At 42.6% G+C, this 27,467-nt stretch overlaps 2 protein-coding genes across 2 annotated transcripts in view; one reads left to right on the top strand and one right to left on the bottom strand.

Annotated features, from left to right (window-relative positions):
* LOC140359350 (uncharacterized) overlaps positions 1-27,467 on the top strand; it is a 48,926-nt gene that overhangs the window by 639 nt on the left and 20,820 nt on the right. The gene's annotated exons all lie outside the window — the stretch shown is intronic.
* On the bottom strand, positions 1,097-27,017 carry LOC140359343 (sacsin-like). The gene is made up of 7 exons (XM_072444225.1): positions 26,962-27,017; positions 23,719-23,806; positions 22,911-23,022; positions 22,459-22,605; positions 12,856-14,284; positions 12,361-12,449; positions 1,097-12,280 (listed from the first exon to the last, which is right to left on the bottom strand). Exons 1-7 carry the CDS (start codon positions 26,991-26,993, stop codon positions 1,419-1,421), a joined length of 12,759 nt encoding a protein of 4,252 aa, XP_072300326.1. The 5' UTR covers positions 26,994-27,017; the 3' UTR covers positions 1,097-1,418.

The raw sequence follows: 27,467 nt of genomic DNA on the forward strand, positions 1-27,467 counted from the left end.
CAAAGTCGAAACAAGTTGAATTAAAGCGATTCCAGCGCGTGTCCCAATCGTACAAGTAAAGTAGAAAATATATTTACAAAAATACAATAGATAAAGCACAATAAGTGTGAAAAAAGTGTGAGAAAAGAGCGGAGCGTTGCACCGGGCTGCCGGCAGTGCCAGCGCCTTTATGGCGACGGCAAATGACAGAAGTACGCCTTAAGTACCTTTCCTATGCTACTTGTTTTGTCTCCTGTTGGATAGGACAGGTTTATGCAGAGTATGGGGAGGCCCAAAACTTTGTACTGAAATGTTTTTAATAATGTATATGATTTAGTTTGGGATCGTTGGCAGAAGAATGTGCCGGGGCTGCGAGGACAAATGTTTAATGTGTGGCTTGTATCAAATGTGTTATTTTGCCATCTTTGAATGTTGTAATAATCACCCCACTGTTTTTAATGTGTAAAAGCTGTAAGTATGTACAGGAGAAGTGTAAATTATTAATATTTGCTTATGATGGGACATGAACAGGGATATTTTGCAGACATTTGAATCTGAAGAAACCTGGAGACTGTTCTGGAGGAAGTGAAGCTCCCAGTCACATTACAAACTTTGTTAAGAAAGAACAGATAGAAAATACATCAAGAACAACATTGATTTGAACTTAAACTGGGATTGTGTTGATGTATTGTTGTGAATGATTTATTACTTTTTATCTTGATTTTTAGGATATATTAAGAATATTTAGGTGGAACACAGGTCGCATTCTAAGGTGTGGAATTTGTCTTAGATGTTTTGACCTGGTTTATGTTTCATGTGTGAGGCGTTATCGTTTGTTAGGTGGAAGATTAAAATGGCAAGTTTGTTACCTTTGCCCACCATCTACAGACTACAACCTATTGGATTTTATGGTAAAATAAATCAAATGTCTCGCAAAAGGATTGAATTATTGTAAAGATTATAATTTAGAAGGCTAGAACGTCTTCAAATGGATAAATGTTATGAAAATAAAAGCATCTTCAATCATTATGACAACCCATATAATGTGATCATATATATGTATTTTGTATTATCTAAAGAAAATGAACAAGTGGCTGGTTATAAACACCGTTTTAATAAGTTTCATTTTTTCTTCAATCAACAGTACAAGTTTACTGGCTTCAAAGTCATTTATCTGATTAACTGTTATTTATGTAACAAAAAAGAGGAATGATAATAGGCAATGACTCTCAAACTACATCAGAACAGTATAGTGTAAATAAGAACAGCTCAATCACATTTGGTCCCAAAGTTATTATATTAGCATTAGCTTATATTTTCCAAAGAGTGACTAGAAATGGTGGTAAATGTTTACAAAGTACAGATATGAATATAAGAACTTCTACCGAAGTCCAGCACTAGTCAAACAAATGAATGACTCTTTGATTAATTGATATGATTCAGTGATTGACATATGCTTCCACTTGAGTCAGAATTTCCGATGCCTTGTCCAGTGCTTGTCTTTCATCGGCCGATCTGAACTGTCCATTAGGGATGTGTGGAAACGGGTGAAGGTCAGGATACTGGGTCTTTTTAGGGTCCACGCCCAGAGCAGTCAGATCCCCCACAAGCTGTGGCAGACTTCTGAGTCGGGGACTGTAGCAGAACACTTTTGAGGCCATGGCTGATATGGAGCTGCTGTTTGGCCGTTTCCCGTTGTTCCGATAAGAAGCGGCAATGAGGGCCTTTTCCACAACCTGGTGAACCTTGAAAAGACACCACTCGGTCGATCCCTTTTCAATGTCATTGTCGGCTGCGCTAAGATCACACTGCGCTTGTCTGCACCAGCGCTTTGCCTCCTCTTTGTTTGGCTGTGGAACATTGTCATTGTAAGTCCAGAAGTTGTAAGAACGTTGGCCAGTGTGAAATCTCTCCCGACTGGTTCTGTGATGTCTCGCCTCTTCGTCCCATTGATGGAAAAAGTCTCGGAAGTTGGTATGTCCTCTTGAATATGAAGAGGAGGAGGAGCTGGAGCCAGAGGATTTGGATTTGCCATTTGTTAGTTCATCAATTCTGTTCTGTAGATACTTGAAGGCCTCTGTGGCAATCACTGGACAGTCTGGGTTTTTATCTGGATGCCACCTCAGATACAGACGCTTGATGGCTTTGTTTCGTTCTTCAGTTGGAAGAGTCCAAACCTCATCCAGGCTTTTGTCGATTTCTTTTTTTGCCTCTTCAACAGATGCAGGTGAGGACCTTGTGTTTTGTTGGGAGGGTTGGGGGGTTGCACCTTCTACAAGCTGGAGCTCCAAACTAGTTGATGGTGATGATCGCTTTTCACGTTTGAATTGGAACAAGTCAAGAAAACGGACCTCGATTGGCTCTTTCTCGCCAATGTCTATTTTGTATCGCTGTGTGAGTTGTGTAGTGTGCCCAGGAAGTTCTTCAACAATAATTGCATAGATGTATTTTGCATTAGTATAGTAGCCAACATACTCCCCCTCCTCAAAGTTGTTTAGGAAGCTCATGTCCAAAGCATCGTGCCATTCTTCAGGGATCTCTGTTCCTGGTGCTGGTGGACAGAGGTGTAAACTTCCAGCTTCAACACTGTCATGAATTTTAAATTTTGCCAACATTTTTTTCAGTGTTTTTAGATTTTCACACGTTATGATGGATGAAAAGGCCATTAAATTCGTTGCTCCCAGTATATTATCTAACAGACTGTTGATTTCCATTGCCAATGTTTGACAGACTTGATTTATGGCTGTGCAATCCATATCATTGTGCTGCAAGTAAAAAATGCAGCCTTGTTGATTTTTTTTGACATAAACCTCTGTTTCAGCAGCAGTATTTGGCAGCTGTTGTTTCTCCAGCCAAAGCTCTGTCTGTAGACTTTGACAGCAGACTATCTGTATTCTGCCAAATGTGGTGTTGTACATTTCCATGGCCTCTCCTTGTGTTATTTTGCCCTCAGACTCAGCTCGAATCAGACAGATTAGGCCATATTGAAATACCTCAGAGAAAAGATGTTGTTCAAAGAACAAACTAAACTCACAGTTTCTTTCACAGAGCTCCATTTGACTCTCCACTACTTTCTCCTCAGTGATTTGGGACAACATTTGTGGCTGAAGTCTCTGTGGCAGAAGTTTCACCAGCTTGTGAAGCTCATACATGTCTGGATTCAAATGGCAAGTACTAAGTTTCTCAAGTAATACAAACGGCTTTGGAAGAGCCTGTTCTAATCGTGAGGCTTCGAAAAGTGTATCATTGTAGTGAAGTTTGTGTGATTCCATTAATTTCCCATTTACACCAGGAAGATACAAAACTTCTATATTATCAAGGCATTGTTTCTGCTGTTTTACAAGGTTAAACAGCTGTTGGACAGCACGCTTCACAGTTCTCATTTGGTTTGCTTGTAGGCCAGGTTTATTACATGTCTCTCGATGTAGTACTGCCAAAACATTACAAAACTGTACTGCAGAGGGCTCCATCTTGACACCAATTTTTGTGAAAAAATCCTTGTAAACTGCCAGCTCTGAAGGGATTCTATACAAATACGGTCTGAAGTCATCGTCATTATCCAGAGAAAAACACACATCTTCTGTCCTTACAAGTGTCTTGTTTTTTTCAACCAACACAACAGGAAGTCCAGCCAGCGACTGACTTTGAATGGGCGCGGTCTGAAGGAAAGCGTAACAAGACTGAAACGCAGTGGCTCGGGTCCTGATTGTCTGCTCATTATGACAAGGTGCCAAACATATGTTTTTTATATTTTTAATAACATATTCTACAGGGGGATTTTCAAAAGCTCCAGGACTGGACAGCAGTTGTTTGACTTGTTTTGACATGTACACTGGTACATGTATGATTGACATTGAAGACCAGATAAGTTGTTGATGCTTTTCTTCTCCTTCAATCAAAGCTCCACTGATTGAAACAGCACTGCTCTCAGAGGTGAAAGGGGGGTGGTACTCACACAAGTCTTTTTTAATTTTGACTGGAAAAATGAACTTAACATTTGCTATTTTTTGTAGCAACTTGTTTTTGTTGGCTTCTGTTTCATCAGCAAACTTCAGGGCTTCTTTGAAAATGATAGAGGATTTTTTCTTTAGATCATCCAGTTGTCTTTTGTGTTTCACATCGTCCTCTACCTGATGTGCAAATGTTATTATGTCTTCTGCAGAAACAGTGTGCCTAAGTCCGAGCTCTTTGAGTAAGTCTTTTAACTCATACTTTCTGATGTTTTCTTCAGTCATCTCATCCCAAAATGTCTTAGGCACAAACCTTTCGTTTGGTAGCATCAACTTAAAGAGTTCAACATCATTGTCAACGAAATAGGATACCAATTGTAATTGGCCAAGAGAACTCCGAATCAGTTTCACATTTTGAAATGTAGAGATAATATTTTCCCTTGATTTGGAAAAGTTGTGTAGATGCTGTAATGAAAGCAAAAGTTTGACACAGTCTAGAGTCTGACGTTCTGTAAGTTTATGAACTGCCGGCAGAAGAAACAGAACAAAAAACTCCAAATCAGAGAGTGTTTTGATGCTCAGTGTTTGTGAGAGCTGCATGTTTTCAGGGCTGTTTTTGAGGAAAATGGCAGAGGTCTCAGGCAGTCTGAACAAGTTTAGAAATCTTGTCATTTCATACATATTGAGGACACAAACATCTTTTGAACCATCGATCCTGACGCGCTCAGAGTTTATAGTTTCAAACAAAGGCAAAGATTTGAACTTTCTTTGATAATCTTGCACGTCTTTGGCTTTAGAAACCCCAGAATTCAGGAAGCTCTGGAGTTCATTTAGTTCAATTGATGACAGCTGTGAAAATTCAAAAATGTTTTTGTAGGTAAGTTGATCCAAAACAGAACTACTATTGGTGACATCCAGCAGCTCTGATGAGAGATGAGAAAACACTCCTCGGTCCATATCAACAAAGAACGAACTATTAAGCCTCATGAAGCCAAGTTTAAACAGTGTCTTTGACAAATCTTTGCCAGAAGAAAAAAAAACACTTGGCATTTCCTTCATCATTTGTAAGTAATTTTGACTGTTTTGTGGACAAACAACAGGCAAAATGCAGCATTCACTGTAGAGCTGCTTCACATCCCCTAAGGTCAGATCATCTGATGAAGTTCCAAGTTGACTAATAATAAATTTCCAGAGATTTTTCAACCACGCCAGGATTTCTGCACTTGGGATGTACAGTTTTTTGCTCTGATCAACTTTACATGTTATTATCTTACGTCTTATTAAGGGCTTCAGGTATTGTGCTGCATTAACAATTGTTAACATCTTGACAAAGCCGAATCTTTCAAGAGTGGGAATGCACGGTCTGTTTGTCTGATAATCTGCAAACTGGTCTTCATAGCCAGTAAACAACTGGTCATAAAATGAAGCAAATTTGGGAGAGTTCAGGTCAAATGTTCTCAGAACCTTGTCTTTTGTTAGAAGCAGTGGAAGTTCATGGATAACACCAGGGTCAACTTTAGTGTCTTTTCCTTTGACGTCTAGATCTTTAAGGCAGAAACTCAGGAGCTCTGCACATCTTTTGTCATCTTTGAGAAGAGTCTGTGATACAGGGAGAGGCAGCGGCTTTTCGGTCTGTGCCGGATCATTGAGGGGCTTAGCTCTCAGGAATGTCTGCACAGTTGAAGGAGTCACATTGTCCAATACAATTCCAGCTGCTTTGAAACTATTCCACACATTTTGCATGCTCAAAGGCACCAGCCTCATTCCAACACCTTCCAAATTGTTGTGGAATTGTTCACTCACGTCATGAGGAAAGTAAGGTTTTTTAGTCGGGTCTGCTTCTGTAATGTTACTCCAATCTAAAGTATAAACTTTCATTTGTCTACTCTGCTTGTCCCCTGTTGGTGTTGAACCTTTGAACACAGGAATCAAAGCCAGACCTCTTTGTTGGATTGACTTGTACACTTCATGTACCATCTCATGCCAGTCCGGGGGAACATTTTTGGTGGCTATTGGGAAAAAGCTCAAGTAAAATTCTTTGAGAAATTGTTCAGCTTTTGTTTTATAGTCCTGCTTGACAGGGAGTTTACCATGCAGGTAATCAAGGAGGTCAGCGTACAGAGGAGCTATGATGCTCTTTTTCAAATATTCATTCCATTTTATTTTATCACTCTGGCCATCTTCTTTCCACAAGTTTCTTCGAGAAGAATCCACCTCAAAGTTGGCATTGATATGAACAGGCAGTCCAGTGTGGCCTGGCAAAGGAAGTGAACAAAAAGCTTCACCTATAAAAGGGGTCGAGCTTTTTGGTTCATTCTCTGAGTTCAAACGTGCTGCTACTGTGGCTTGAGCTAGTTTGCCCGTAGCAATGTTTTGTTTGTCATATGCGTTTTTGACAAACCTCTCTGCAACTATCCATTTAGAGGTTCTTTTTTGGGATGTTGAAATAACTGTCCCATAGACCACCTTCTGATCAACTGGTACTTCAGATATGAGTGCATGTTGTTTACGCTCATCGAATGCTTCTTTTCCTTGGATGCTTGACTCAGTTATGGTTTTCTCTACTGCATAAATCTGTTGAAGCTCCCCGGATTTGTCAATTTTATAGAAATGTATTTTGTGGATTGACTTCAGAAAAAGTACAAGTCCTTCAGGTTCCTCAGACAGAGCAGAGCACAGTTCTAGCATATCATTCTCCGTCACACTCTCATGGGATATTTTGGAACCGTTTGCCATGGCATCTGTTCTTAAAGGCAACCTGAACATTGTGCCTTCTTTCAGAGGAAATTTATCGGGAAGGAAAGTTTTGTAGACATCCTTGTACATCTCTTTAAAAGTGTCAGCGAGATTATAACCAATGCCAGCAGGTGAAACATCTGAAGTACTCTCAATGTAATTTTGGTTGGGATCAGATATGCAAAGAACCTTATCGCCAGTGAGGATGGAGGGACAGTCAGTCAGATGGTAAACAGAGTTAAATCCAAGTCCATATTTCCCAGTCTTTCCTGGAGAGTTGTGCTTCCCACCCTCTCCCAGCTGCTGAATTCCGTTTAAATCTGCATCAGAAAAGACTTTATTGTTGAACACACACAGAGCTGGGCCTTGCAGATCATTCCATTTCTCCCCAAAGATCTTTGTATGGCTATGTCGCCTTTTGTCCCAAACAAAATGAATTTCTGTTGCCTCTGCATCATCAGCATTTTGGATAAGTTCTTTAAGAATGTCCTTCTTTGCAGGATAGGCTGAGATGATATTTCTGATTCGAACTGTTAGTTGTTCTTGCTGCTCAAACTGAAAAGCAAAAGGTGATATGTTCTCAACAACATGACTCATCAATGTGTGGTGCCTGGTTGTTTTGATGCCTAAGTGGATTGCCATTGCTCGTGAGATGTTTTCATGACAAAAGGTGACCCCGTTTGTAACTGGCATCCATGGACTGTCATTATAGAACAAGGTTTGTGCAGGTTGTAAAATGCCCTTTTTATTTGGCACCAGACAGTTCTCCACTTTCTCCTCCATTTCATGAATTCCTCTGCTCAAAATGGTCAGGCAAATTGACAAATCATCTTTTGGTAATGGTTTATTTCCATGTCTAGTTTTGATACTCTTCAGGGCGTTCACGCATTGGCTAATAGTAAACTCTCTTTTCACACCAACCATGTTCCAGAGTGTTCTAAAATGTGTTAAATGATCTGGAAGTGCATAAAGATAGGGTCTGGCTTCAAACTGTGCCATTTCAGCCACACAGTTGATGTCCACAAATCTATCACCAACAAGGATGAAAGTAAATGATTTTGCACTCTCCAAAATGCCATTTCTTGCGTCTTCGTTTGAATCATACAAATGGTGATCTAGAAACTTGTAGCACTCACTGGCCATTTTGTGCAGCACTGATTTGTCCAAAGACTGGCACTGTGAATTTGCTTCTTTTAACTGTTCAAGCACCATTTCAGGGACTGGGTTTTTGTTTACCCCCAACATCTGCAGAACTGGATCAGATGGAAGTATTTCAAGGGCAGAAAGTTGCAAAACAGGCTTTGTCATGTTAACAAGAAGAGCACATTTGTAGGCAAAAACATCCGCCGGCCTTTGCAACAGCACCTCTCTTTCCATTGTTGCATCCCCAGGTGTAAATGCTGGCAGAAATGGAGTGAGTCTCAAAGAATCCCAGAATGGATCGGCATCATTGTTCAAGTGATGCTTCAGAAGGTCCAGGAGACATTTTATGTGTTCAAGAGCCTTGTTTTTGTCTTTGACCCAAACTCTACTGATTGCTTCTGCTTTCTTGGTAATGTCTTCTAAAGAAAGCTTGTCACTTGCCATTCCAAGCATCTGAAGGCGTAAAACATTTTCAGGTGAACAGAAGTCATTTATGGTCCCTTCAAGTGTGCGCCCTTCCTCACGCTCAAACAAGCAGGCCACTTTTCCATTCGGGTTGATAAGGTTCTGAATATACTGCAGCTGTCCACTGGTAGTAGGAATGCATGCATGTGCAACCAAGAGTGAGTCAATCTCTTTCACGTTAAGGTGAATGGCATGTAGCATCAATGTATCTCTCCATTTAGGATCCATTTGGCCCAGATTTGTAAAGACTGCTTCTTTGTAAAACCTCACCCAATTCCAAGTCTTGTCTTGTAGGACCTTTTCAAGGCCAGCCTGTCTAAAACTAGTCCTTATCCAGCTTGGCAGTGAAACTGCACGACAGGATTTAACATATTTTTGACAAAACTGCATTGCAAGTGGGAAAATGTTCAGATCTTCTTCTATGTTTTCGTGGAAAATGATGGTATTTTCCAAAGAGAACCAATGCTCACCATCACTGAAGAGCTTTGGAGTATTACCAGTTTGGGCCAGAGTAGAATAGAAAGCATCAACAAGTGGCCTAAAATTCTCACTCACACACTCTCTTCGTGGCCAGAAAGTGTAGTAGCAGTACCTGTCCAGTTGCTTATTTTGTGACATGTTCTTCAGAGCCATTAGCGCAGTGATGAAGGCCGAGACTATTGGGTCCTGCAGCAAAGACTTGTTCCACTCATGTTTAACTCCTCTGTCCCAAAGCGCTTTCCTGTTGCTGGTCACTGCAAATGTTCCATTAACATTGAACGGTAGTCCTGTGTCAATGGAAAGAGGAAGGAAGCAAAAGGACTTCCCAGCAAGGTTTGTCTGTGATGCTTCAAATGTTTTAGCTTCATGGTTAAATTGCAAAGGCAGAGCAACACCACCAACTGGTAATGAGAATGCAACTTTTTTGTTGTTCCCCATGGCCAATTTTAATGACTCATTTGCTCCAAAGGAACTGCAGAGAAGCCAGCACTGGACTTGTGTTTCCCCTGATTGCTGACACGTTATCTCGACAATGTCCACTTTGCTGCAGTCGATGACCTCTTTATATTTCCTGCTAAGTTGCTTTAACTTGTTCTCAGCATGCTCTTGCATCAACGCAGGAGCTTTTTCTGGAATGTCCATGCGACACAGAGTGGTCTTGGAGACTGTGAAAATATCTACAGTGTCTTCCTTTGTCAGTGGAGTTGAAGCAAAACTTGGGGCAGTTTGAAGCGACACAGTGTTGATATTTTTAAGAAAGAGTAGGTGTGATTGTGAGTCTCTAGTGAATTGTTTTTCGAAAGCCAAAATATCTTGATTGCTGTAAACTTTAGAGCTTATCTCTGATGAAAGTGATTCCTCTTCAGTTCTGAAGGGTAATTTAATCAGGGTGCCAGGATAGTGTTTAGGATTTTGACCAGAGAAACTACAATTAAACACTCCATCATAAGGCGCAAACTGACCAGGAAACCAGTGAAAATGCTGCTGGGATAGCTCCAGCTTGATGCCAGGATTTGATTTGTGCTTGATGCGTTTTTTAAGATGGGTAATATTTGGATCAAGTATGAGAAGAGTGTTACCACTGAGGATGGAGGGAACATCTGTGACATGATATACAGTGTTGAATCCAAGTCCAAACATACCAATCTTTTCCACCATGTTCTCCTTTGATGCAGAGCCTACTTTCACTATATTATTCCAGTCATTCGGAGAGAACTGCTCATTGTTGAATGCCCACACGCATGGTCCCTGGCACAGCTTCATGTCTGGGTCAATGAGACTTTCAGGGTCATCTTTATGAACTCTGAAGTCCAATAAGAATTGACATGTTTGTGCCCCAGCATCCTCTGCATTTTGAATGATCTCTTTGAAAATATCACTTTCTTCATCATATTCTTTTAGAATGTTTTTGATTCGTGTTGTTATTGGTTCCGTTTGTCCACATTGTTCAATTCCCAGTGACTTTGGATCCAGAATACAAGTACTCAGGAGTTGAATACCTAACCACTCTGCTGTTGCTATGGACATCTCCTCATGTACAACATGCATTTCTTCCTGGCTGCACTCAAGTTCTTTCAAGCCATTTTTGCTCAAATCACAGAAAACAGTCATTGACTTTGGTTTAAGTGTATATTGTCCATGTTGTACAATGACTGGCACAAGGACATCATCTGGAACTTCTTTCTTCTCTCTCCACAGCCAGTTCAGAATGTCAATAGATACTTTCACCTCAGATGATGTTGCAACTTTCACTTCTCTACCTTCAATGGTTTGCTTAATTGTATTAAGTAACTCAATGATTTCTTTGTCTGTCAGCTCTTTGCGGAGTCCAAACTCTTGGAACAAACTTTTGTATGGACAAAATTCATCCGGAATTTTACCAATTTGAGAGCTCAGGTCTAGATTATGGGGAAAGTTTAGAACCAATTCCTTTGGAGCCACAAATTGGTTATGATTCCAAAGCCATTTTTTGTCTTTACTGATTATTTGAGCAAATTCGGGAATGGACTTCTCCATGTGTCCATAAATGCTTTGCAGCTTTCTCTTAAAATCCACATTTGTGTCAGGACGATCCAATTTCTTTGCTTTGGATATGAGGACTGACAGATTTGCCACTACTTTTTCTGGTGGTGGTTGTTGTTTGAGGCCAAGTTTGCTGCAGATGTTCTCACTGAGCATTCCCTCCAGAGGCATCACATACCCAACTATGTCTTCATACATGCTGTGTCTCATGTCTTCTGGACAAGAGAAGTCCTTTTGTTTGTCATTATTTGGTTTTGTCACTGGCACCCATTTAAGCCTTTTCAGTTGCTTAATCTGGTCAAAGGAAAAGTTCTCTAATAAATCATTGGCATCCAAGATTTTCAGTAGGACCTGGGCTTTTTTGCGAGCCTCTTGGTGATTGCGAGGCGTAACCTTTTCAACCAGAGTGGCAGCATGCAACAAGTGCTCAGGTGACACGTCATCTTCTTTATGAATTAATCCAAGATCGATCAAACTTGCAAGCTTCTGTTGAGTCTTTGTGTACATTGCTGGTGGGAAGTAAGCATCTTCAAAGAGAACTTTAAAAGAATTAACTCTGGGGTCATAAAGGTCAGACGGTTTCTTCAACTTTCTGTTAATTTCAATGAAGGACAAATGTGTGCATCTTTCTTTTAAGTTTGGATTATGATAGAAAAGGATGTTTCCGTGGTCTAAGATCCATGACATGATTTTCTCAGTATCTGTTTTACTGCATGCTCCATTTTCCACACTGTCAATCAGAAGACTGGCTGCTTGAGCTGTCTTCAAGAGGCTGATCTTGAGTAGCTGAAGAAGTCTGCGATCTGCCTCAGTTGCACACTTCACCACTGTGTTAGGCATCGGCAAATCTACAGGTATTGTGAGCTCAGAAATAAACAGCACAGCCTGTTTGGACTGAGCAGCAGTGTACTCTCCTGTCATGGTTTGGAACAAAGGCAACTGTAAAAGTAGTTCTTTTCCACAGCTTGAGAGAACATCAAGTCGAGAGAAGTAATCTTTCAGCTCCTCTAAAGCTTTTTTAGGAACAGACCTCAGCTCTTTGATGACTTGCTGGGATTGTAAATTCAGAAACACTTGCAGAACATGTTGTGGGGATGGACTCAGGACATAGGAGTCAAGGTCCTCATGCTTCAGCCAATTATTTTCTTTCACCACTGTGCCTCCAACTTTGACAACCAGCTGAGAGATATTATCTGGTAAGGCCACCTGCTTACTCTTGTCAAAAATCAAAGTTGGGTTGCATTGTATTTTAGCAAGTGTTACTTGTTGGCTACTGGACACAGAGTTTACTGGTATCAAGGGTACTCCAGTAAAACCACTCAGCTCCTTAAAATGACTGTTGAGAAATATCCAGAACTCTCGTAACCAATTCAGTGGTGGATGTTGACCACTGCTCGAATCCCATGAAACAAGCCCATTATCTGTCTTCTTCCACTCTTCAGGTAAATGGTTTCTAGTGTACCTCAACACCTGGTGTGCATCAATGTCAGTGACCATGTACATACCTGTAAAAAGAGCATGATTTAAGTTCAAGTTAAAATTAACCTTGAATAGAGATTCCAAACGTGTTAAAATGTATTCTTACTCTTCCCTGCCAGTTGTCTCAGGTGGTGAACACATTCTTGACTGAGGCCCTCTGGTATGAAGAGACTTTGACAGAATGGAAGCAAGGTTCTACACAAATAAAACAGTTTGTTAAAAATAAATTGTGAAAAGGTGAAACAAAATTGCTTCTTTTATTTGTCAGTGGCTGCCAGGCCTACTAAACTGAACTAACACTAACAGACCAGTTAAGATCAGTTTTTGATTTTGATTTTTTAAAAAGGTGGTGGACAGGTCAGAATAGACAAAATAGCAAAACAACTGCTCCATGACTAAAAATGGCTAGAGAAAAGACATTTTGTTAGCTGTGCTTTCCATAGTTCAGCCACTCAGAATGTTGAGTCATTTTTGTGTGCATAACTTCTATACATATTATACTATTATATTATCTGCCTACCACTCCAAACCATTTATTAATAAAATATAATGTGTTCATACCTTTAAAATATCTCCCCAAAATGGCAACTGAATGAAATACCTTGGAAATTCCTGGCTGTCGATTAGCGCAGTGTCCCGTTCTCTGCTGGTGAAGGATTTGAATGAGCCGTCGCTGAGGGGGAGCAGTTGAAGACCATGGAGGTCTTTGTACTGTCCATCACTCAAGACAAACTCCAATATAGTCCGTCTGTCTATGTCAGAGATGTCCTGAACACCAGAGCTGTGAAGAACATCCCTCAGGAAGGCTGGAGTCACATGGGTTAGAGTGCTAAAATGTGGGTAAGTTGCCTTCAAAGCTCCTGCAACACTGTCTGATAAAGTCACCAGGTTCTTATTCCTGGACACTAGAACTTTCTTTATGGCGGCCAATGTGTCTGATGGTGTTGGGCCGTTGCATGGAAAAACAGCTTCAGACAGTGTAACAAACTGTTTTTCATCTTTGGCTAGAGACAGAACTTCAATATTGCGATCAAACAACTGACGGAGGACATTTCGGGCCACCTCATTCCATTTCTGTTTGTGTTGCACTTGGGATAGATCAGGCCAGAGATTGTAGCTGGAATTCACTGGAAGGACGTCATCTTTGACAAGAGCGATAGCATCTTGAATGATTGTGAGGTACGTTTCTGGAAGCACTTCCTTGATGAGCAGTTCATTCCAGATGGCATGTTCATCATTCATCTGGTCTTCTTCTAACCACTTGATGTGTCGCCTGTTGTCTGTGAGACCAAAGTATGCATTGACATAAACCGGGAGCCCTGTCTTGTTTGGCTCGTTGTTTGGGAGAGGGAGGAAGCAGCAGAGTCTACTTTTGCTACAGTCGGTGTTATTATCGCAAGGGAACGCCAAGTCAACTCGAGGAACAAACTTGAGCTTCTCTGCGAGGTAATCAAGCCTTTCCACGAGGCCTTTTTTCAGAGTGCAAGATGTGACGAGCCACTTGGTTTCTTTGAGCTTGTCCGATGTAAGAGTAATGCTCTTGATTGTTGTGTATCCTTCAGTGGCCCCCTCAAATGACTCTAAATTGTACTCTTGTGAGGATGTGGATTTCACTTCTAGCCTAGTAGTGACAGAACCTTCATCATCAATGTGTATGAGAGAAACGGACGAGACATTTTTGAGGAAGAGAAGGCTCAGATCAGCATCAGCAATGAAACTGCCAAAAAGCTCCACAACTCTCTCATAACTGTAAAGATTGTCGGATATTTCTGATTTCTCCGTTCGCAGGGGGAATCTGAAAAGGGTGCCATTGAAGTTCTGATCTTCCAGGATGATTCTGTCCCACTCTTTTCCACTTAGAAGTGACACAATGTCTCGGAAAGGTTGGAACTGGTCATGCATATCTGAAAGTTCTTGTCGGTCGGCTTCTTCATCCAAAGACCATAGGAAACCACCAGTTTTGGGGCCAAATATTTTCTCCTGAGGGTCCATCATACCCAGGTGACGCGCACTGAATATACTTGTCAAATCTGTAAAAAAAAAACATCAGTAATTAGATCAGTAATGATACGCTACAAGGTAATCAGGGCGTTTTAGGAGAAATAATATCGGTTCAATACAATAACTACGCACATTAAGTAAACCACCCCAGTATACAAACTGTACCATGAGGCGAGTGAGTTAGTGTTACGTTTGTTTCACCTTGCTTCGCACATAAAAAAGGACTTAACTTTGCCATGTGCTTTACTCCTTTCGGACACAGCGAGGCTACAAAGGCTGTGGTCCAGAGGCTGTGCAGGGCTCCTCCAGTGGCTCGAATATGCAACTGTCAACTGTCTGGTCAAGTCGAGAAATGCATTTGTATTTATGAAAGTGTGAATGACTGAAAACCTTTAGCGATATTCAAGAAACAAGACGAGAGTTAAGTATGTAACTAAGGTTCTATGAATTCCGGATGACCGCCAGAGGACGGTGCTTACTACCTGGATATCTACATGTGCGCAGCACATAGGTCGAGATTAATACCAACAAAGTCAACTGGTGGACGTGACATGGGTGACATCAGAACCAGCCCATATATATACCTGACGCACCCAGCGCTCTTTTCTTTCGAAATGCACTCACAAAAACTCTGAGTGACAGGAAACTCTGGCGGTCATCCGGAATTCATAGAACCTTAGTTACATTCGTAACTCTCGTTCTATTTCATTCCTCCTGACCGCCAGAGGACGGTGCTTAGCACCTGGATGACTCATACCAACAAGGTCACGAAGAGTCTGCTCTTACCAGGATTAGTTGCCGATTGCAGAAGCGGACAACACCACTGGAGCCACTGGATGAGGAGCCGCCACATTCACTCTGTAGAAGCGGGCGAAGGTACAGGAGGAAGCCCACGTAGCTGCAGCACAGATGTCATTCAGTGGGACACCCTTCAGCGCAGGGCATCCGTCTTGCGAAGCCCAGCAGTCACATTAATATAATACCGCAGCATACGGACAGGACACAAAGGACTAACATCAGAGTCCCCAAGTTCAGACTCTGGAGCATAAACAGCCAGCGAAAGTGGCTGATTAACGTGAAAAGCAGAGACTCTCTTTGGTAAAAAAAGATGGGTTAGGCCACAAGGTAACACCAGACATATCCGAATTCCAGCGAATGCAATTGTCAGCGATTGACAAAGCATGGAGCTCCCCAATACGCTTTGCAGAGGAGATTTCAAGCAGAAACGCTGCCTTCACTGACACCCATCTCTCAACTGAGCCCCATCCAATGGCTCAAACGGTGGGGAACACAATCCTTCTAGGACTAATGGAAGATCCCAAGAAGGCACTCGAGTAAGCCTTGGAGGCCGCAGGCGAAGGGCACCCTTTAAAAACCGGCATACTAAGGAATGCGACCCCACTGAACGACCATCAATCAAGGAATGGCGGGCTGAAATGGCCGCAACATAAACCTTAATAGTCGAAACCAAAAGATTTTTTTATCAAATAACGTCTGAAGGTAGTTTAGTAGTACTGGGACAGAGCAGTGCACTGGGTCCACATCACGAGTCCCACACCAACTAACAAACAGTTTCCATCTGTTCTCATACAGCGCTCTTGTCGAGGCAGCACGAGCGTTCAGGATTGTTTGGATAACTGCCTGGTCACAAGAAGTCAACACAGAGTCCGGCCCTTCAATGGCCACAGGTACAGGTGAAGGCGCTCTGGGTGAGGATGCCATATGCTCCCTCCCAGCTGTGACAGGAGATCCTTCCTCTGAGGGAGAGGCCACGGTTTCCCATTGAGAAGTTGGAGAAGCACGGGAAACCATATCCTCCCTGGCCAATACGGAGCAACTAATAACACTCTGTGATTGCTCCTGGCTATCCTGTGTAGCGTTAGCAACAGGAGTGGAAAGGGAGGGAATGCATACAGGAGGCATTCCGGCCACGGGTGTGCCAGTGCATCTTGCCCCAGTGGACTGTCTGGTTCTGAGAGGGAAAACCACAGTTGACAATGTGTTGTCGCGCTCGAGGCAAATAGATCTACCTCTGCCATGCTGTACATCCCCCAGATTTCCTGCACCACCATCAGGTTCAACCTTCACTCTCCCGGTTGTGGTTTCTGCCGCGAGAGAAAATCTGCAGTGCAATTCTGCACGCCTGGCAGATGAACTGCCCTGACACTCTGCAAATGGGGCAGCGCCCACAGGTGGAACTTCCGTGCCTCCACTAGTGAGTGAACAGATCTTGTGCCCCCTTGATGATTTATGTGGTAAACTGTTGGCGTGTTGTCTGTCCGAACAAGAACATGTCTCCCCCTGAGGGCAGGAAGGAAGAGCATGAGTGCCAAGCGAACAGCTCGCAGTTCCAGCACATTTATGTGTTGGAGCCTCTCTCGAGGATTCCAAACACCTCTGACCATCCTGTGGTTCCAGACAGCCCCCCAGCCTGTAAGTGAGGCGTCTGTGACTACTACCTCTCGACGACACGGGAGAGCCCAGAGGAACGCCACTGCAAAGGAACTCTCTGTTTCCCCAAGGCCGGAGATGCTGAAGACACAGAGTGGAGAGCTGCACAGATCTGTGCTGGTGCAGCTGTGGATATAGGCCCAGATTGTTGAGCCAAATCTGTAAGGGGCGCAAGTACAGAAGCCCCAGAGGTATCAATGTTGACACGGACGTAAGCTTACCCATCAACTGAAGAAGCAGACCGAATGACACTCTCTGGTTCCTCTGAACACGAGAAACGAGATTGAGCACATCTGTCACTCTTTGAGGGGACGGAAAAGCCTTCATGGTCACAGATTCGATGGCAATGCCAATGAAGATTACCTTTTGGCTGGGAATCAATGAGCTCTTTGCAATGTTCACTGAAAGCCCCAATTGTGACACATGGTCCAGTAGAATGGAAGTGTCTCCGAGTGCTTGTTCCCGACTCCGAGCACACACAAGCCAGTCGTCCAAGTACGGCAGAATTCTCATTCCGCGGGCTTGAAGGGGCGCAAGAACTTCCGCCACACACCTGGTGAATGTACGGGGCGCCAGAGAGAGCCCGAAGGGGAGCACTCTGAACTGGTACGCTTGATCTTCGAAAGCAAAGCGAAGAAACGGTCTGTGGTGTGGTGCCACAGGTACATGGAAATAAGCGTCCTTTAAGACATAACTTGTGAACCAATCCCCTTCCCTGACTGACTGCAGGACATCCGTGGTACGGAGCATGTGAAAACGTAGCACCTTGACATAATGATTTAGGCGCCTGAGATCGAGAATCGGACGAAAACCTCCATCCTTTTTTGGAACTAGAAAATAGATTGAATAGAACCCCTTTAACTGTTCTGAACTCTGAACAACTTCTATGGCACCTTTCCGCAAAAGTTCTTGAATCTCCTGTCGGAGGGCCATGGACCTCACTGGGTCGGAAACAACGGTTCTTTTTACCCCCTCGAACTTTGGGGGAGGCCGTCTGAACTGAATTTTGTAGCCCTCGAACAGGGTTGAAATCACCCACGGGTCTGTAACTAAGGCCTCCCAACAACCGCGACGGATTTCGGAAAAACTGCTGGGGGCCAGATGTAGAGTGTCAAACTCTACTATTGTGGCCGCCTTGAGGCCTGGGGGGGCGGTCCCGGCGAACCTGGCGGTCATTTCTTGGGGCCCTGCCCCTTGGTGGCCGAAACGTGGGCTGGAGAGAGGGTCGACTGGCCTGACCGTGGCCATCAAAAACACGTCCAGTTCCTGGTAAGGTTGAGACTCTTGCCGCTGGGCGAAAAGAGCTGGCACCTCTGGGCTGGGGTCTGGGGCCACGATGCAGTTCAGCAAAGTGTCTGCGAGATTTATTTGCCTCAACAGCCCGCTCCAAGGTCTGCTGGGCAGCGGGTCCAAACACATGACCTGGCACAACAGGTAAAGTGCGAAGTGTACCCCTGCAAGACTCTGACAGGGGGGACTGGGCTAGCCACACCTGGCGTCTAGCAATGGTCAGAGTGGACATCAGCCTTCCAAGCTCTCTCGACATGTAAGCAAACGCCTGAAGTGAAGCATCACTCAGGCTCTGCGTAGCATTGTCAACTCCAGCCTCTTTCAGAGACTGTGAAAGGGCAATAGCTAGATGAGAAAGGGAGTTACCCAAGCGACCGATCCGAGCCGCCGCATCATAACTTTTAGTAATGAGGTCATCCGTAACTCTGCACTGAGGACGTGGGCAACGGGCTTCCGGTCGAGCAGCATCCACAGGCGCTACAACCAGGCCGCAATAGTGCCATCAATGGAGGGCATGCGATCCAATCCGTACTTAGCTGCATCTTGCATAGCACTCAAACTCCTGCATTCCCTTGGGAAATGAGTAAACGACTTGGGATCTGCCCAACATCGTTGGAGCTCCTCAATGTATGGCAAAGAGGCCGGAACGCTGAAATACAGGCTTCTGGGAGACTTTAATAAAGGCAAATGTAGGGACAGCCGTCTAAGGTGTATCTACTCCAAGTCTCGATAAGGCCAACTGAATAGCCTCGTGAACAGAGGCTCTGTCTCCAAGGGCTCCAGGTCTGAGGAGCGGGAGCTCACAACAGAGGGGTTAGGAGAGTGACAGCCTTCTACCCGAGCCCCCAGAAAATCTGCACCATCTGCTCTGAACAAAGTATCTGAAGCAGCAATGGATATAGCATCCTCCTGAGGGTGATCAGCACTGGAGTCTGTCTGGTCTTCCTCATCATCCAGAATGGGGCTAGGCACAGTGGGAGGACCACTAGGTTTTAGACTGAGGAGCAAAGACTTAATCTGAGCAAATTCAGAAGCCAAAGTGTCCACTTTGGCAGACAACACCTGATCAGGATGACTTCTCTTGGCCTCAGGGGCCTCCATGCGGGGACGCTTGCGGCGTTTATGGTCCTTAACAGGACTAGAGGCGAGAGTCAGTTTGGGCATAGTACTCTCAACCGCTGTCAATCTAGCGGTCCTGTCTGCCAGTGGAATGGAGATACAATTGAAACAGGCATCTTCTGTGAGAGCCTGTTTCAGATGTCCAATCCCCAGACAATGTGGACATAGGGTATGGCCATCTTCTGGGCTTAGAGGAGCCAAGCAACTGTTGCAACCATGCAACAGGGATGACATCATCTTGTGAGCTTTCCGGAGCGAATAACACTCACAAGTCACTGGCTCATGTACCGCGCTTAATTAAAAGGCGCGGGTGAACACGCACAGGCTACGTCGCCACAAACTGAGGCAGAAGCAACGGGCTGGTGAGCGGGAAAAACACTCACGAGTCCCAGACTTGCGGTGTCACAGGAGCGGAGAGCACTCACGGAACACCGGTTGAGATTGAGAATAGTCAGTAACCACGGTGCCGTTGGAGCGAAAAAACACTCGCAGGGTCACGCAGGTGTAAAAAATACAATACAAACCGAAGTATAGCTAGCAACAAGACAAGCTAATAAACAGTCAAGCCACAGGAGCGGAGTCACTCACGGGGCGCAGGTTATCACGAGCTCACACGCGGCGTTAAAAGAAAAAAACACTCACGAAATGGCGGTGCCGCAGGAGCGAAAAACACTCACGAGGCACTGGTGTACTAGCCTAGCAGGCTCTGAATAGATGCGCTAATGTATCACAGTCCGCAGACTGTCGGATAATTAGCTGAGAAAAGCTGGCCGCCAAGCATATGAGGGCTAACCAGCTAGTAATCAAGTTTCAAGCGTATCAATATTTAGCCAGAAAACGGCAAAAAATACTCACTGCAGTTGAAACAGTTGAACAGTCAAAAAATGTGATAACGTCTCGCAGCCTCCGGAGGACGCGACGCGCAGCTCCAATATATGAGGCTCCAAGCGAGAACGGGTTGAAATCCAAGCAATATTCCAAGAAGGAACTTCGACCTATCGCTGATGCAAGAAATGTAGAAAGAAAAGAGCGCTGGGTGCGTCAGGTATATATATGGGCTGGTTCTGACGTCACCCATGTCACGTCCACCACGTGACTTTGTTGGTATTAATCTCGACCTATGTGCTGCGCACATGTAGATATCCAGGTGCTAAGCACCGTCCTCTGGCGGTCAGGAGGAATGAACTTTTATCCATTTTTTAAATTTAATTTTACTCTCGGTTATATTTTGGATTGATTCATGCATATTTGAGTAACTCTGGTGCATTTGAGCTTCTAGTGTTCAGAAAATGTCTATTCTATTCCCCCCACTCACCTACAGCTCTATACTATATTTTAGAAGTTATGAACTCTCCAAATAATGTCACCTGTCGCGCATATTTGTTTACTCAATCCACATGGTCCACGGGCCCCTAGGGGCCCTACGGCACATCCCATTCAACCCAAACTGTGAGATGACCACATTGAGATAGTCTCAAGAGGATGAGAGAGTGAGAAACTAATGTTTCTTGTCAAAACCTGTAATTGCCAATTGCGTGCGTTTAGACCTTAGACATGTCAGAGTGACAGAAGCAGAAGACGTGAGAATCTCACATCTTCTGTGATTGGCCAAAACCTCATGCGGGTTTCTTTTGTTTCCTTCTTCTGGTCAGTGCGTAAGCACGTTACTAGAGCCAAATCTCTTGATCATTTGCGCCGCGTCTTACAAAAAAGGTTTTCCAACTTTTCTGCACCAGCCGTGTTGGCGACGCCCGCTCCCTGCGCTGGCCACGGCGCGCCGTGCTCCCCCGTATGCACGCGCCGTGAACGCAGCGCTCGCCGTGTTGTGGCGCGGTGAGGACGGTGAGGACGCGGAGGCGGGGGTGGGCGGCGCGCGGAACTAGTTGTGGTGGTTAGAGCGGCAGCTCGTAGCACCGTGCTCTTTTACATAACAAAACTCTTCCCGGTCTCACCTATAATAGATCCATGGGACGCACCTATAATAGATCCATGGGTCGCACCTATAATAGATCCATGTGTCGCACCTATAATAGATCCATGGGTCGCACCTATAATAGATCCATGGGTCGCACCTATAATAGATCCATGGGTCGCACCTATAATAGATCCATGGGTCGCACCTATAATAGATCCATGGGTCGCACCTATAATAGATCCATGGGTCGCACCTATAATAGATCCATGTGTCGCACCTATAATAGATCCATGGGTCGCACCTATAATAGATCCATGGGTCGCACCTATAATAGATCCATGTGTCGCACCTATAATAGATCCATGGGTCGCACCTATAATAGATCCATGGGTCGCACCTATAATAGATCCATGGGTCGCACCTATAATAGATCCATGGGTCGCACCTATAATAGATCCATGGGTCGCACCTATAATAGATCCATGAGTCGCACCTATAATAGATCCATGGGTCATACCTATAATAGATCCATGGGTCGCACCTATAATAGATCCATGGGTCGCACCTATAATAGATCCATGGGTCGCACCTATAATAGATCCATGTGTCGCACTCGTGAGTTTAAAACACGCCGCTCTCTTTGTTGTGCTTCAGTTGCTTCAGGAAGAAGCTCCGAGAGGAACAAAAGCGATACAAGACGTTCCGTGCGCTCCGCGCGCCACAGATTCACGTGTTTTCAAAAAAATATGTAAATGAAACAAAGCATCGAGGCAATAAAATAATAATCAAAGTTTTTTTGTAATCGAATTATTCGATTAACTCGAGTAATCGTTGCAGCCCTAGTGTAAAGACTTAATTAATATGTGAATGAGACTCATGCTTATAGTCATCTGAGAGATGATGATGATGTGGAAGAAAGTTGTAAATAAGGCCATCTGACTTGGTGTTAATTCATTTGTTCTACATCTAATTTTATTTGCAAGTTTTCAGTTTTATTTTGAAAAATGTTAAGTGTTTAAAAGTTAATTTGTTGAGTTTTTTTAAAATAGAATATTTACAAATACATTTGAAATAAATAATCTTGTTACATCGATGGAAAACATTGATTGTTATCATATATATTATATTATATTATATATATAAGGCCCGAAGTCACTGGGATAGGCTCCAGTCACCCGCGACCCCGAAAGGGAACAAGCGGTAGAAAATGGATGGATGGATGGATATATATATATATATATTATCATATCATATATGTCATATTTGTGATTTGCTATGCAATTTATAAAATTGTCAAATTTGAGAAATGGTTTAGCAGCACTGCTATACAAGAGAAAATCCTTCATCTGAGCCCTGTAATACCATGTGTTTTTGTGTGTATAATAGTAGCTTTTCCACACCGTAGTGGAGGCCTACTACAAACGTTACCTGTGATGTGGTAGACTGAGTTGAACCCAAGTCCAAAGCGTCCCACTTTATTGGGGTCGTCACGCTTGACACTCCGGGCCACGCTCTGGATTCCCTCCCAGTCTTCATCTGTAAACTCTGCATTGTTGTAGGCATACAGGGCTGGACCTGGACACAAATGGAAACTGTGAATATTATTTTTTGGATTTACTGTAAATAAATAAATAAATACAAGGCAATGCCAGCAGAGGGCATCACAGAGTCTGTTAACACTTTGGACCACTGTCACACAGTGAGACTAAAAGATGAATATTTTAATCAAATTGATGGTTTATTAATGTTATGAACCTGTGTGTGTTTTGACTGTGAGGGTTGGTACTTTGATTGTTGTTAATATCAGCCTTGATATAGATTAACAGTATTTTAGGCAGAAGCATTGATAACTAAAGCTTTAAAGCCCAGTCTTTGCGCACCTTGATACTTTGCCAAGTCTTCAGTCCAGAGGTTCTCTGTCCCATAGCTTCTGTTGTCATGTATGAAAACGACTTCAGTTGCTCTGGCATCATCAGCATTCTGAATCAGTTCCTGTGGAATATAAAACATGTAAGTGTAAATGCTGAAATATTATCATGGCTACAGTTGGTCTGCCTGGAAAGTCCAGAATTAGAGCGTGATTGACAGGTTGATTAGCCAATATATATCATATGAAATCTATCTATGCCCTGCACGTCTACCTCTCCAGAGATTCAAAATTCCATTATAAACCACATAAAAATTTAATCTTAACCCTCCATTCCTGTTTAAAGAAGGTCTTTCTTATTTTTTATTTTATTTTCAAAAAACTTTAACTCCTTTTTCAAACCATCTTTTCTTCCTGTTTAAAATCTTCACCTCACTGTCTTCAAACGAGTGATTAGAGGCTTCAAGATGAAGATGCACGGCGCTCTGTGGTCCTGAACTTGTATTTCTTAATACAAGTTAAGACAGTGAGGTTAAGATTTTAAGCAGGGAGAACCCAGACCAGGGCGGAGCCTGTGGGTCAGCAAACAGATCAAAATATGTCTCTCTCTTTTAGTTTACTTTAGCTGTGTTTCGATTGATGGCTTAGTCTGAGGGTCCGTGAGAGGCACAGGCTCTGAGGGTGCTTAGAGGAGCGAGAGCTCCAAACGCTTTTGAAAACTAATGAATTATTTAACAACTACTTTCAGCACATGTTCTTTTAAAAATGTTTTAATAAAATCCTCCATAGATATAGATATAGTATTAGCCAGGTTTACGTACCTTCAGAATCTGTCCACCGTCTGGATAGCGGCGCAGTATGTCTTTGAGATAGTCAATAAAAGGAGGTGCAGTCGCCCCAAAGGGAGTCCTAAACACAGAGGCTGTATTAATACTGGAGAATGTACCACAGTGTGAGATATTGAGCAGAAGCAGAAACACATTATTTGCACTTTGTCCATCATTTTCTTGGGGAGTGACCTTGAAAGCCCAGTGGCAAGTGCCCAGTGAAGATAGTGATCATACACAGTGGACATTCAACTCTTGGGGCCCCCTAGTGGCCATTGGGGCCCTGTACAGGCTTATGAACATCTCTGCTTATGCCAGGAAACGTATTACCCCTGAAGCGTGTACTATGAAGCTGGCTGAACTTTCTTTCAGTTGGATATTTAATATGTGCGTGTTCACAGAGCAGGGGCGGAGTGAGCGCCAACCGACCAATTAGAACGATGGAGAAGGAAAGAGCAGCATGCTTCAAACATGAGGAAGTGTCAATGAATCACAACCGTACATGAGGAGATAAGGAAAACTTAGGCACTACTTTCATGTGGAGTCGACCATTAGTGACCAAAAGGGTCTCAAATTTGGGGGATTTTTTTAAGTTGGAAAAAGTCCATTAATTGGAAAATGTCCAATTAATGGAAATAAACAGAGAATTAACGCTTCTGGAGGTTTTCTCTGATACAGAAGAAAAAAAAACTCGAATTTATGCAAATAAACTTTAATATGTGTTAGAGAGCGTAACTTCCTCTAAAACATTTGTGTGACCTTTAGGACTTCATGAGGACATTTTAGGTCAGGCACACTAATATGTCATTTAGGGAGATAAACCTGTTCTAGCAGGAGTCTATGATGTCACGTGGTGTTATAGTTGTTTCTCAGGGGCTTTTGTCTCAGACATCCTCAAACTGAAGATCATTCACATTTGAGCACAAATGATCTCACAAAGACAAGCAAGTTAAACAACAATAACTCTAAACACAGGTTAAGTCACTGCATGAACTTTCAAGAGAATCTAGCTTCACTTGAGCTTCTCATTTCTCAAACAACCATGTGGAAAGACAAATCCCGTGGTCATGGAAGAGATGTCAGTGTGTTTGAGAAGGGTCAAATCATTGGTATGAAGCAGAGAAAACATCTAAGGAGAAGAAGAAACTAATCTAGCACAGCTCTGAACCCAGTGAGAGTGTTTGGGACGAGCTGGAGAAGGCTTTGTGCAGTGGTCACTCTCCATCATCAACACAAGGTCTGTGTGAGGAATAATGACACACTGGATGGAAATACATCTTTTGACATTGCAAAAGCTTCTTGAAACTACAGTGAATGTGTGCTGTAATCAAAGTTAGAGGCGGTTCTATCAAACATTAGTCAGTGTAAATGCTAAGTCTAACTTTGCCACAGAGTGGATTGCATTGCTGTACTTGGTGCTATAATCTAAACCAGTGTCAGATCGAGACATAACTTTCATTTTTTTCTCTTTTCTATTGGTCTGAAGACAACACTTTCAGAACTGATAATCCTGAAGAGTGCATTGTAAATAATGTACTATTTGCTTACATTGTTTCAATAATGTGGCTCCTACTGTGCTGAGCAACACAATACACTTGATTACATTAGAAAAGAACAGATATGTTTTCCTCAAATAAAGTCATCTCGACTTTCAAAGCTGATGATTATTTCTCCTTCATCCATCTCAGATTCAACAACTGTATTCATCACTCCAGGGGCCTTCATATAAACTGAACAAAAATGGCCCTTTCAATAAAATAAAACAGCCTTTGACAGGAAGTGTGCAGTCAATTATTTTTACTCAAGTAATGAGAAAATTATTTTATATTAAATGATTCACTGAGTCACATTTGATGCTATGAGTTCCTCTGAGAGCTCATGACTGCTCTTCTGCTTCTGAGAACATTTATTCATCTATGTCGGTGTAATCCCTCATTCGTCCAGGAGTGTTCCATTGTAGAAAAAGCTTCAGTTGTTTCATCTGGACTCAGTTTAGAAAAATAGACGTTTCGACTCTCATTCAAGAGTCATTGTCAATAAGCGAATTTAGGCCGGGAACTCAGATATTTATACTATTCTGTGGTAAGTCCTAGATCTAAATTTGCTTATTGACAATGACTCTTGGATGAGAGTCGAAACGTCTATTTTTTCTAAACTGAGTCCAGATGAAACAACTAACCCCATATATATATATATATATATATATATATATATATATATATATTTGTTTAAATTATTAAATGTCTTTTGTAAATAACAAATAATATTAAAATCAATTAAATCTTTAACTTATATCAATGAGAAGAAATGTTAAGTAAATGTAATGAGTGCCACTGAGTTCTTTTTACTGTAAAAACATGACAATTTCAGATGTAGAAAATATTCACTAAACTTGTAAACTTGCATATCCTTTATTTGTTCAAGCTTTAGCACTTTCCTTCCTAACCCAACCCTGATATGTGCTCATTTCCTATTTTAACAATACAAATAATTATTTTTAACCAGCTAGACATAAAATGTATATTTACAATTCTATTTCTACCTGTAGTAATAAAAAGCTCCTCCTTGTTTCAGTGAAATGTCTTACATCACTTCCTGTTTCTGGAGCTTGATCCTGTGGGAGGGATGGATTTGGAAATCCCGATCCAAGAGGCTCAGGGTCATTTTTGATCCAATCCAACAAAGGTTTGATCTGGATTCCTGGTCATTCAGGATGTTCAGTCAGCTAATCTCATTCTTTGGCCACATTGTGGTACTGAACCCAGACCTGAGCAATGGCAGCAACCCCAGATTCAAGTGGGAACTTTTATGTATAATGATCAAAAAGAATGTTAAAAATGGATTTGAAGTCCATATAATCACTTTAAATGAGAAAATAAAGCATTTGGAATGAGAAGATAAATTTGTTTTAGTGTGAAAATGTTCTCTTTCTTGTTTCAATGAAAAAGCCTGAAAATAATGTTTACACTGACAGTACAACATTTTGTGTAGTATTTTAGATCTTGTTTTCATTCCTAAGCCTGGTCCGGAGCAGGTAATGAGTCCATGGCCTGTTGCCATGGAGATGTACCCTGATAGAAAGTGACCCAGCTGGTACTGCTGAACCAGGTTTAACCTGAAGTGACCTCGCCAACCTCTAATGCAGCCATAGTACAAGCCTCAAGTTTAGGAAGAGTGTAAAGATGTACTGTAAACATATACTTGTGCTGTGGACTGGCCCGAGTAGAACTTTCTTACCGATTTCTCGTCTTTGCTTTTGCACTCATCATCCATTTGTTGTACTTTTATCTGAGGACAGACGGGACAAACAGGTTAGAAACAAGAAGCTGACAGAGAAACTAAACCTTGTTTAGTCTTCTATGCTAGACTGTTTTGAGGGCAGTTATAAATTAATAATACAAATATTTGTAGGTTCAACCACCGGCTGCAAATAGATCTGTCACTAAACGCACATTACGAACTAAAACAGACTCATTTACAAAGGCCCTTCATGTGGAGCCCAGTAGAAGCAAATCCATTGACCAAGCACTGCACAACTATGTGTGGAACAATGAAACTCACTACACACAAACTTCAGCTATCACAAATTCAGTAGAAGCCGGTGGCCTACATTTTCTAGATTTTACTTCTTTAAATTACACATTAAAAATCAATTGGCTTCGTGACCTTTTAAACAACCCTGATTGTGTCTGGAACCACATTCCCACTGGAATATTCTCCAAACTGGGCAGTATCCCTCTATT

This window comes from Eucyclogobius newberryi, unplaced genomic scaffold (assembly GCF_026437365.1).
Source record: "Eucyclogobius newberryi isolate DKJ021-1_F unplaced genomic scaffold, fEucNew1.0.hap1 SCAF_14, whole genome shotgun sequence".
Lineage (NCBI taxonomy): Eukaryota > Metazoa > Chordata > Actinopteri > Gobiiformes > Gobiidae > Eucyclogobius > Eucyclogobius newberryi.

Bases quoted from the DNA above. Each gene is read 5' to 3' on its own strand.
- LOC140359343 (XM_072444225.1), bottom strand. From the start codon at position 26,993: ATGATGAGTGCAAAAGCAAAGACGAGAAATCG. The intron at 23,807-26,961 runs GTAAGAAAGTTC...CTCTGTGTTTAG, and splicing joins AAAGCAAAGACGAGAAATCG to GACTCCCTTTGGGGCGACTG. The intron at 12,450-12,855 runs GTATTTCATTCA...TTATTTGTGTAG, and splicing joins GACAGCCAGGAATTTCCAAG to AACCTTGCTTCCATTCTGTC.